The following is an 11,598-nucleotide window of genomic DNA, read 5'->3' as shown; positions in this document are numbered from 1 at the left end:
TCAGATCAAATTTATGGATATAGCCTGTTTAGAAACAACCCAAGTAGACCAAAGTGGTGTTTTCAGACCGGCATCAAAGAATTATGTGCCTATATCAAAACAATATAAAACTTTTCAAATCTATTTGTAAAGCAATGCAGAAAATTACAAAATACTAAAACAGGCACAAGAGTATAGCAACTTGTAAAATCAGTTTCTAAAATAAAAACAAATATGAAATAGGATTATTATTTATTCACTTACTTATTAACTTTTATTTAACCAGGAGAAATCCCACTGAGATTAAAAACCTCTTTTTCAAGGGAGTCCTGGCCAAGATAGGCAGCAGCAAGTACAAAACACAGATACAAAATTACAGTTAAAACACAATTAAGACACTAGCAAAAAACAAATAAAAAGATTAAATTTACAAGAAGTGCATGTTGTGGAGTCAGTCCCAAGAACTCGTAGTTTGGATTTTAAAGCGCTCAATGAAACTAACTGAGTTAGTTTCCAGTCCTTCTGCAAAATATTCCGTGCAAAAAAGTGCAGAGTAAACAAAAGCCCTTTTTCCCAATTCTGTATAGGCATATGAATCAGAAAGCAACAAATGATCTTGTTAACAGAGAGAGTGAAGATCAGAACTTTTCTGTGCAGTTAGAGAACAAATGTAGGTGGGCAGTAGTCCAAGTATTGCCTTGTATATGAAAGTATACCAGTGACAGATCCTACTGGTGGCTAGCAGCCAAAGCCATTGAAAACATGTACATCTTGAAGTTTTTCAATAAAACATCAATAGAGGAGCAACATTTGAATGATATAGAACTTGTTTTTGATATACCATGAACTTTGAATCCTCATTGGAATAGATGGCTTGAATAAAGCTGCATTATTAACAGCTGATGTACCTCCTCCTGCCGCAGGGGCGGCGCTGTTGGGGGCGGAGCCTCCACTCAGGTAGCTCCCGTCTGTCAGCAGGTGAGGAAGGACAACGAGCTAGAAACAGAACAGTGCCAAAAACCTGACAACAATGACTTTACTATTTCTGTAGCAGTAATATGATCTGAGGGGACATAGAAGGCACCATGGTGAACTTAGGTGAGTGAACTTTCATGTGTTTTTCCTGAACTCACAGTCAGCATGGCTGTTGTGTCCTCAACTTTTAGGCGTGGTCAGAACGGTTGCAAATGGAATGAAGAAGACACGGAGAGTTTTGGCGCATTTAGCTTATTATAACTTATTTTTCTCGTGTTTGTTCTACTTTTTATCATTGGAGACTTATCTGAGTACCTCTGTCGGTAAACTTAATAATGAGTGGACTTTTCTTGAGATTTATCTGGTAAAAGAGAAGTCTGGGGGTGGCAGTTGATTATGAGATGCAAATAGCTCAGAGATACACTCATATGGGGACTGTACTGAACATCCTGTCATTACTATGAACCTAAACAAGGTAAAATTATAGACATTACCAAACAGAATGAAAAAAATAATCTCAAAGTTATAACAGCACAATATCATATGGAATATGACCATATAATAAACATTTTAGTCAAGTTAAAATAATATTATAGCACATTTAAAACAACAGATGCTTTACAACAGAGAAATAGGATTAATATAAGACCCTGCAAAGTTATATATAACAAGCTAATTTACCTCACTAATTTCAGAATTAGGGCTTAGACCCTTAATGTTAAATATAAGGAAAATTTAAATGACTGATTTAAATATTAATGTGAATAGCCTACAATATTATTTATTACACAGTTTTGTCAAAGTTAAATATTAAGGCTTAAACCCTACAGTATTATATGAAATGCTAGTCTAGCCTAAGATAGATAGATAGATAGATAGATAGATAGATAGATAGATAGATAGATAGATAGATAGATAGATAGATAGAAAGCACAAAAACACACATGCACTGTTTTAAAAAAATATGATCAATGAAAAATTCTAATAAAATAAAACTGAATAATATAAAGGAGTTAAATAACTAAAGATACATGGTTAAAAGGTTACCATCCAAATTACCTGACTAGAAAAAAAATTAAAATTAAGTTATTTTTCTTCACAAAATTATACATGGAAACCCAGTAAATCCATAGATTCCATGCAAGCAAACATGGTGACATTATCACTACATTAAGTTACATAAATATATGAAAATCATGTATTATATCCTAGACTTTCTGTTGGGGTTTGTACACTACAGTGACACTGTGTAATACTGTGTACGTGAGTAGCAACAAACATGAGACTCACAATATTTTGACCAACAACAGCACCCACCAGTAGAATGAATGACAGTCCAGCAGCAGAGATCAGTCTCTACCTGACCCTCAGGCAGGATGAATGAAGGAGGGGGAAGTGTTTGAACACCCCACCCAAAGCTTTGTGTTATTTGGTTAAGGATTGGCTTACAAGGCCTCCGTAGGTGCTTCACTTTGCCCCAGAGGGAGGAACAAAACAGTGCAACACAATCCCCCACAGACCAGAATTGTCACCATAGCTGCAGCAGCATTTTACTGCATGCTGTGGATGAGATTTTCAGCCATCTCTGCAGGCATCATTGCGGTAACTGACTTGTTCTCAAGTACTGTCGCAGTGTTTTAACCGCTGTCCCGCTTCCTTTTTACTTTGCTGAAACCACAATAGACTGCAGTAAATTCACACAAGTTCCCAGGGCTCTGCACTCTCAGTTTGTTCTATATTTTAGACCACATTTGTTAAAATAGTGTGCATGCTGACTACTTTTCTGTCAGCAACACATAATGGTGTGCACACAGCTCATATTTACATACTCTAATTTGGGATTATTTCAACACCAGTCTGACAGTATGGAGCATTGAACTCACAGTGTAATGACGACTTGGTTTTATCTTTTAGATTCTAGCAGATGTCACAATGCTCAAAGCTACTGTAAGTTTATGAGGTCAAATAACACGATTCTACCTCTTCTAGGAGTATGTTGTGCCAGCCTCAAGGACAACAAAGCCTTGATGAAAATGGGGCTGGGGCTGGTACTGGTGGGCCACGTCAACTTTCTTCTCGGAGCGCTGGTGCACGGTGCTGTGCTCAGACACATCAATGTGCACGCTCAGGCCCGGACTATGGTGTACGCCATCTCCAATGTCATTGCCATTGTGGCAGGCCTGGTGGTAAGTGGTGGGAAATATGCAAAAAGCGCTTTCAGTGTAAATGGATATTAGTTTAAAACAAATATTCACTATACAAAAGAAGTAGAAATAAAATACATATTTACAGGTGTGCTACTGGAAATCCACAATGTGATGATAGTGAAGTGTGTAAATTGGGTCAGTGTATGTAAATCCTTAAACTGCCATTTTTAGTCAGAATATTGTATCATGTGTCCGTGATGGATAATCTGTCCCTCTTGTTGAAGTGTTATCTTGTCCTTTCAGGGAATTATTAGTGGAATAACGGGCATCATCCTCTCCAAAAACAAGAAAAGCAGGATCCTGGTAAACAGTGCTCCCCTGTCTTTGGCACAGCTTCTCCCTCTTCCATTCAGCACTCGTCTGCTATTTGCTGGAGCCTGTCAGAACTTGCCATTTGTTTTTGACTGAAATTACACATTTGTGAAATACGGAATGCAGACTAACCTGTGATTCCTGCCCCACTTTCCTTATTCCCTCTTACATCTTTTCTTGAGAATAAAACAACTTTCACTTTCTAACATTCTTGTGTCACGTTGTTCTTGCAGCAGTGGGTCCTGTTGGTCTTCAGCTTCTTTTCTGGTCTCCTGGCAGTTGCCTCCACTTTAGGCTTGTCAGTGTCTATGGTGAAAGCCATATTAAATAAAGGATGGGGCCTGCTAACGCACTGCAAGTTTTCTGACAGTGATGTTGGCTCTTCGAGCGTCACCTACGAGTGTCCCTTTGACCCCACCCGCATCTATGTAAGTTGGATATAAATATTTTTCCTTCAGCCTGTTTTGATATTAATGTGGATTGTGTTCAGTGATCAGCTACGTGTCTTTATTTTCACTCAGGGGACAACAATCATTCTGTGGGTGCCGCTCATCTTGATGTCTATTGTGGAAACAGTGTTTTCCTTCCGCTGCTTTGCTGCCAGCACTTCATTCCTCTACCTCTGCCCGTGCGTTAGGAGGAGGCCGATCCGGCCTAAGAGGGTGAGCAGCCGTCAGATCAGTGACTCTGTAGACAGTTTCATCCTTAGTTTGGCTGGTGTTATTTCTCACAAGCAGTGTCTTTGTTTGTAGTGTGCAAAAGTATCGACTCATATGCTGTATTACCTTTAATCTCCACATAATAGCGAACCATTTCAGAGCATTGAAATGGAAAATATAACTAGGTCAGTAATGATTAAATGAAAAAAGACAAACTCTAGATTTCAGAAAAATTCTTACAAAAAACAGAAATGCCATAGGCTGCTGTAACCTCGACTAACCTACAAGTGAAATGTGTACTTTGACAGCAATAATTAGCACTTTTGCTGCCTGACGCTGATGTTGTTACTCAGAATGTCATGCAGTCATGTTTGAGGTCGCGTAGGAATGTCTTAAAATGACTAACAGCATTGCACTAAAAAACTGATAATTATTAGGTAACGCTTCAGTTTGTTTACTGTATCATACCAGATATCACAAAATGTAAGATATGGCAGCCATGAAAAAATCATAATATCAAGTCAAAGTTTCAACAGTGAACTGACTTGGTATCATTGCATCCACAAATAGCAATGAGACAGTGATTTTAATACAGACAAATGGAAGTCGGTGGCGTAGACTTGCTGATGGGGCAAACTTGAGCAGGGCCGTGTGGTAACTGTGACTGTCTCAGTCTACCATCACACAGTTTCATGTTGGAAGTGAAATCAAAGCAGTAAACTGAAAAAAGACCACATTATTGACACTAAGTTTATTGTCTGTAACTTTGCACATTGAGAAGCTCATCAAATTGTTTTCTTAACTGATGTATATTACTACCACAAACTGTTTCCAACCTGCTATGATCTTAATTAAAGGAATGTTTTAATTTCAATCTAAAACATGCTAACACAATGTATTGTCTAATATATTCTAATTCAGCTCAAACTGTATTGTAAACATTTTGCATGTGTTGTGAGGTCTGACAACTTTTACTGCAGCCCATGATACAAGTCACTCACTGCTTAATTTTTTAACATTCGTTTGTGGTCACAAGTCTTGCAGGGTCGTGTAACAGAACAATAAGAGCCAGACATGTTTTGACGGGGTATCTCTGAAAAGAAAAACAGTTGTGCCATGTTGTTTACTCTTCGTGCCCTTGTGTGTGTCATGTTCTAATACAGATAGGTGATCATTTACAGAACAGCCGTGCTCCTTAGCATTGATTCTGCAAGTGTCTACATAGAACTCTACTTCAGAGATGAATGCTATTCTTCCCAAGTATATCCCCTTATTTAGTGTTTTGATAAAGAAGGTACAGCATTGTCGAGCACATCGGTCCAAAATCTTTCATAGGTGTTCAGTTGGGTTGACATCTGGTAACTACCGGCAGTATCATATAATTCTATTTTTGTAGTTTTCTCATTTCAAAAAAGCAAGTGTAGACAGACATTTGGTGCTTCACAGTAAAATCTTGTTACTGCTTCATACAATTAAATGTGTTGAAGAAAACATGCAAGAGAAATATATGAATGTACTCAGCTGGTTCATTCAGGTAATAAATGTGTCATCTTGGCTTAACTGCTCTTTAATGAAAATACACTTTATTGTAATGTTTCAGGTGCGTATCAAGAGAAGCGTTGAAACCCCGACACCACTTCCAGCACGAGATCCAGAGACTGATGCTGAAGCCGAGCCTGTAGAGCAGGACGGCCTGCTGGACAGCAGCACTGCGGTGGAGCAGAGTGAATGGCTGTGAAGCGGCTAAGCCTAATTAGATTGGTTGCAAAGTGCTGAGCTCAGCTGGATAAAATGCAATGTCATCTTTGTGTTATAGTAGTCTGTTACACCTTAAATGTCCAAAGAAGGCATTTGTTGGACTTCAGCTAGCAAAGGGAAAGACCTTTTATTTCCCTCTGTCAAAATGTATCTGATAAATATGCTGGTTTGGTTTGAAATTTTCTGACTTTGTTTGTATTGATGTCTTGAAAATACAGAGCTGCCTCTTGTATCTTGAGTTTAAAAGTTATTTCAATTATGAATTTATTCATTATTCCATCAGACCAGACATGAAATTGCACATTCTTATTTAAAAAAAATACTTAACTGAACATAGTTACAACTTTTCATTATGTTCAAAACACTGCGATCTGTCAGATTTCAATGCCATTTGGAAGCTTTTTTGTGGAACACTTTTACTGATGTTTTCAGAATACAAATATATACAACAATGAATTTTGACATTTGTCTTGCCTCCCATTGGACATTCAAGTCCAAATTTCAAGGGAATCCAAGCCCATCAGGCATCATTTCACATGACTTGAGTCTCACAAATTAGCAAAATACGTCCATGTGTCTGTAAAGGGTACATGCCAAATTATACCTAAAATAAAAGAGTGCAATTTGCTTACACTGTGCCATGAAAAAGCTGTTCAAAAATGAAACCCTCTCACTGACCTTGGCAGGCAAGACCACAAATATATTACAGAAAAGGATCTACTGTACCAACATGCTTCAACTACGTATTCAAAGACACAGGACAAAAGTGGGACAGAAAGACATAAAACAAAGTAGCCAAAATATCTATGATTTAAATAAATTAAATCCATCAGATATATAAAAGCAGACATGTGCTAAGCCATTTTTACAGTTGTCCACATGGAGAAAGCAAGTCTCGTAGCATAAAAAGAGTCGGCACAAAAAAAGAGAACGTATACAAAACCAATATTCAAAAACACTCAGTTTGACTTCAGTCCATAAACTGCAAGGTTGAAAAGGTGTCCTAGAAAAACACAAACCCTAAAATGTTTGGATCCCCATCCCGTTTTGAGGGAATTGGATCTCATTTTACATGTACAGTCCTTCACTGAGTTCCACTGCAGCAGCTTGGAAAGACAATGTATCCAAAATATGTTGCTTTAAGATCCGTGTTGGTTTGTCCGTGCAGAGGACTTCAGGGTGTCTTGGATTCCTCTTTTGGCCTAAAAGACCCAGAGAAAGAAATCATTGATGCTACCAATTAGCCACTTCCTGAACAAAGTCAATATGCATATGTGCAGTGTTTTCTCACTTGGACGTGTCCATTTTCTCCTCCTCTGGGACCTTCTCTTCTTCTTTTACTTCTATAACCCAGAAAAAAATACATTCATAGCCATCACAGTAATATACAATTTGTTTTTTAAGATTTTACTTCAAATAAAATCTGACAAAATATCTTGCAAAGGATGAGAATAATCAAAAAAACAGATACCTTTTGTTTCCTCCTCACCTTTCTTCTCCTTTTCTTCTCCCTCTTTCTCTCCTTCGGTTTTGGCTCGCTTGGCTTTCTTGAAGCTGGCTGCATTTCTGCGGCCACCTTCACCCTCATCCTCTGAGTCAGAGAACTCCTCCTCACATGCTATCCTCTTGTCGTGAGCACGGACTGAATGTTGCCAGATGATAACTTAATTAATGCACTGTTTTCCAGCATGAACGGCAAGACATCTGATCTGTGGTCAGTGTGGAAGTAAACTGTGACTAAGTCAGAAGTTCTTACTTGATATGCGTTTGTTGGGGTCATCCTCCTCCTCATCTCCACTGTCCTCCTGCACAGCATCCTCTGGAATGGCCTGCATCTGAACTCCAGGGGCATGAGGCAACATGCGCAGGTTCTCAAACAAGCGCTGCCTAGAGGACAGAATGCAGATTTAATATACAAACCGCTAACAAAGACAAAACTACACACAAGACATAAAAGCTTCCCAAACTAACGAATCAGGACTCAGGTGATGCAACTTGGCATTTCATAACACATATTCAGACTAAGTAATGTAATTTCATGGGCTCACTTGATCTTCTCCAGGTAGTCATTGGTGTTCTGATTGGTCATGTTGGAGGGGCTGATGTGAAGCTTGAAGTCTGGTCCAAAGTACTCGAAGTAGTCATTGTATGGGAGCTCTGTGGAGTGGAGAGGAATTGTAAAGCTAAGTACACATTTTTAAAATTGGTTCAATTCTTCTAAGCTGCTGCTGCTTCATATGTTTAAAGTTAGGTTCCTTTTTTCTCCCGCTATGACACTTTTATATTACAATTACAGTTTTGGGCCAATAAACTCAAATGTCAAATTCAAATAATCTACTAAGTAATGTTAATTTTTGTACTGCTTAATATACTGCTGGTGCATACAATGTCAAGTCGGACACACCTTGACAAGTTAGCGCATCCAAAACATAGGTGCTGTTGTGTTAAGTTACATGACAATAAAAAAGAAAAGATATTTAACTTACATGACAAAAAAAAAAAATAGCGGTGTAAGCTAATCATTACATTTAGTAAGCTCTCTAATGGATAATTTAAAAAATGTATTTGTATCAATTGAAAAATTATTTGTTTAAACTATAATATCTCTGATGTTTAGTATCTACGTGTATCTATATATGAATTGTACAAAACAAAGAAAGTTTTCTTTTCCTACCATTTCAAATGAAAATAAGAAAAATTAATCAGTGCAACCAGGGCATAAATACGCACCATTAGGGATGGAGCTATCGAGGGCTACGGCAGTCTCATAAGTCCAGCAGCGCGCCACATTACGGATAGTATAGCCTCCTCCACCCAGCATTAGCAGCGGCAGGTTGAAGCTCTTCATGTACTCCACACATTTGGCATGGCCTAAACACAATGTGGAAAAATAATTAAAAACTGGGAGCAAACTCTTTGACTTCACAGGCAAATGTAATTTCAGACACTTTCAAACCAATCTGCTTCATGGGGAAAGAAATGTTTCAGTTGTCTTACCTTTAATGGTGAGGTTAAAGCAGCCAAGTCTGTCTCCTGACAGAGAATCGGCTCCACACTGGAGAACCACTGCACTGGGCTGGTACATCTCCATTACTTTGGCCATGATCTACACAAACAAACAAACATCATCAGCTCTCAAGAACACTTCTGTACAACAAACGAGGTCCCAACTATCAAGGCACAACAATATTATTTACTCACAGGTTTGAATATGGCCTCATATGACTCATCGTCAATTCCATCCCTTAGTGGGTAATTCACAGCGTAATATTTACCCTTTCCAGCACCAATGTCCTACAGAGAACAAGACATGAGTCAACTCATTGTACTACTGCTTTAAAATGTCAATTTGTATTTACTAAAGACGTACCCTAAGGTCCCCAGTACCAGGGAAGTACTCTCCGTATTTGTGGAAGGACACAGTCATGACTCGGTCTGTGGTGTAAAAGGCCTCTTCAACACCGTCTCCATGATGGATGTCAATATCTATGTACAGAACTCTCTGGTGGTATCTGTAAAAAGAAAAAAATCTTATAGTCCAGATATGTTTCATCCCCAGACTCGTGGTCCTTAAATATTTCAAAACTAGATATTCATCATTTATTGAGAGAAACTCAATCCATCATCCATGTCGAGAAACAAAACTGTTTTTGAGCTGCTGAGAAGGGCTCTGCACTCACTTCAGTAACTCCAGAATAGCCAGTACAATGTCGTTGACGTAGCAAAACCCAGAGGCTTCTGACTTCTTGGCGTGATGCAGGCCTCCAGCCCAGTTGATGGCAATGTCTGTCTGCTGTTTGTTTAACTTCACAGCACCAGCTGGAGCACAGTGAGGAGGCAAGAATTAGTAGTCTGCTTCTACTGAACTTAACAGACTACTGGGGCAATGACGGCATGATTACAGTCCAACGCAGCATGTCTGTATGAGAAATATTTAAATAAAGACAACTTACCAACAGAGCCCCCTGCTGAGAGCTGGCAGAACTCAAACAAGCCATCAAAAACTGGGCAGTCCTCTCCCACATTAACTGCAAAGCAACAGGACAAAATTAACCATAGCTTCACTGTTGCTCTTGTCAAATTATAGTTGAGCTGATTAACTTTAGCTACATAACTGATCTCTGTGATCACACTTACATCTCTGCATTTGCTTGCTGTACTCCGACATGTTGTCTGGTCGGATTGAACGCAGGAATTTGATGTAATCATCGCTGTGATACTTGGTCATCTCCTCTCCGCTGGCTTTGTGTGGACGCTGAAACACAGAGCAAAAATTAGGTCCACAACTAATTCTCTTTAAGTCTGGTTATTTAACTAAGCAATCTGTAATTTTACATACATATATCTCCATCTTTCTGTAGAGGCCATAGTTGAGCAACAGGTTGTGTGTCATACGGATCCTGTGGGGCTTCATGGGATGCCCCTGTCCATAGTAATAATTTCCAACATCACCTGTGAAGAGGACAAAAACAAAACGAAGCAGAGAATTATTCGTTGATTTTACTTTCACAATCTCAACAAAGCAATGCAAAACTAAAGTAAACATGGATTACTCCTCTGCGCAGAAGACAATAAAGCACTGGAAAGGTAGTGGAGGAATTCCTCAATACTATCATGCACGTCTGGCAGGGACTTCTCGCTCTCGTCTCATTGAAAATACTGAAAATAATTTAAACTAACTGCCTAGGTACAGTAGCACTTCGATACACGTCAATAAGTGTCGATTTCTCACCCCAACTACCGACATTTTAAGGCTGCACGGTGGGCTATTTCACTGTTAGCTCGGTGTTGACGTTAACTAATTGCGGCGATAATAAAGAACTCATATACCCATTGTTAGCTCGCTAGCTAGTAACGTTAACTAACCTAGTTAAAGTACTAACGTCTGGTTAAAATGGCTCAAAACAGTAATTTACCGGTAAGCTACGCATTTAGGGAAAGTGGACGCGCATTATTAGGCATTAACTCTGTGTGTGGACCCGTCGACATTGTGTCAGGCTGAGATGATGAGAGCCGCCTGCGACTCAAGCTAGCAGCGTTAGCTAACGTGCCAGGTTAGCAAGAGGTGAAACAAACTGTAACCTTTTGTTGGTGCAAAGTGGCGGATTTCATTCACCGGTGCGTCCGCTGTGCGGGGTGCAGAAGCGTCAGTACTCACCGTCATAGTAGTAGCAAACTTTTTTCTTTGTTCCTTGGGAAGTAAGCGCCATTTTTAGTCCTTTTTGGCTGGCTTTCTCCGCACGCGCACACACACACGGCAGGAGACAACAGCGACAAGAGGCGGAGAGTTTGTATCGCGGACCGTCTGTGGAGACAATGATACCGGCTGTCAACAGGGGGCGACAGAGAGACACTGTCTGTTCTATAGTAGTTTTATTAAGTGTACTGCGTGTTTGTCTTTAAACTGAAAATCTGTTGCATTCACGATTTATCAGCTTTACTACCTACTCTGTGGTTATGGTATTTAGAGGTCTTAATTAATTAAAGATAAAAATTCACAATTTAAAAATTCAATTAAAAGAAAAAGCACTGCATTCAAATTCAATATTAAAGTCCCTCCCTGGTCATCGACTACACCCTTAAAAATAATTTCTGTGTATCAAACTTAAATATTTAGATTTTTTTCCATGACAGCAATTCTTTTCATAAAATGTATTTTCAAAACGATGGATGTAGTAACCAGCTCTCAAATGGGAAGCCAATGCAAA

General features: G+C 39.0%; 2 protein-coding genes across 4 annotated transcripts; one reads left to right on the top strand and one right to left on the bottom strand.

Annotated features, from left to right (window-relative positions):
• Nucleotides 1–931: 931 nt before the first annotated feature.
• On the top strand, nt 932–6,122 carry tmem54a (transmembrane protein 54a). Its single transcript, XM_022192455.2, has 6 exons — nt 932–1,077; nt 2,944–3,140; nt 3,405–3,464; nt 3,707–3,901; nt 3,995–4,135; nt 5,733–6,122. The coding sequence occupies exons 1-6, from the start codon at nt 1,065–1,067 to the stop codon at nt 5,868–5,870; spliced, it is 744 nt and encodes a 247-aa protein (XP_022048147.2). The 5' UTR covers nt 932–1,064; the 3' UTR covers nt 5,871–6,122.
• A 2-nt stretch (nt 6,123–6,124) lies between these two features.
• Nucleotides 6,125–11,187, bottom strand: LOC110950061 (probable histone deacetylase 1-B). Of its 3 annotated transcripts, none has more exons than XM_022192452.2 (14): nt 11,049–11,187; nt 10,230–10,342; nt 10,028–10,145; nt 9,844–9,918; nt 9,571–9,709; nt 9,261–9,402; nt 9,092–9,184; nt 8,888–8,996; nt 8,621–8,761; nt 7,939–8,047; nt 7,647–7,777; nt 7,362–7,532; nt 7,182–7,233; nt 6,125–7,092 (listed from the first exon to the last, which is right to left on the bottom strand). In XM_022192452.2, the coding sequence occupies exons 1-14, from the start codon at nt 11,098–11,100 to the stop codon at nt 7,065–7,067; spliced, it is 1,473 nt and encodes a 490-aa protein (XP_022048144.1). In that variant the 5' UTR covers nt 11,101–11,187; the 3' UTR covers nt 6,125–7,064. The 3 variants fall into 3 exon arrangements, with proteins under 3 accessions (XP_022048144.1, XP_022048145.1, XP_051809536.1); XM_022192453.2 differs by having other exon boundaries at nt 7,380–7,532; XM_051953576.1 differs by lacking the exon at nt 11,049–11,187 and adding an exon at nt 10,807–10,919.
• Nucleotides 11,188–11,598: the final 411 nt, after the last annotated feature.

The sequence above is a fragment of the Acanthochromis polyacanthus genome, chromosome 1 (assembly GCF_021347895.1).
Source record: "Acanthochromis polyacanthus isolate Apoly-LR-REF ecotype Palm Island chromosome 1, KAUST_Apoly_ChrSc, whole genome shotgun sequence".
In the NCBI taxonomy this organism is placed as follows: Eukaryota; Metazoa; Chordata; class Actinopteri; family Pomacentridae; genus Acanthochromis; species Acanthochromis polyacanthus.
This window is presented reverse-complemented; position numbering and strand designations above follow the sequence as displayed.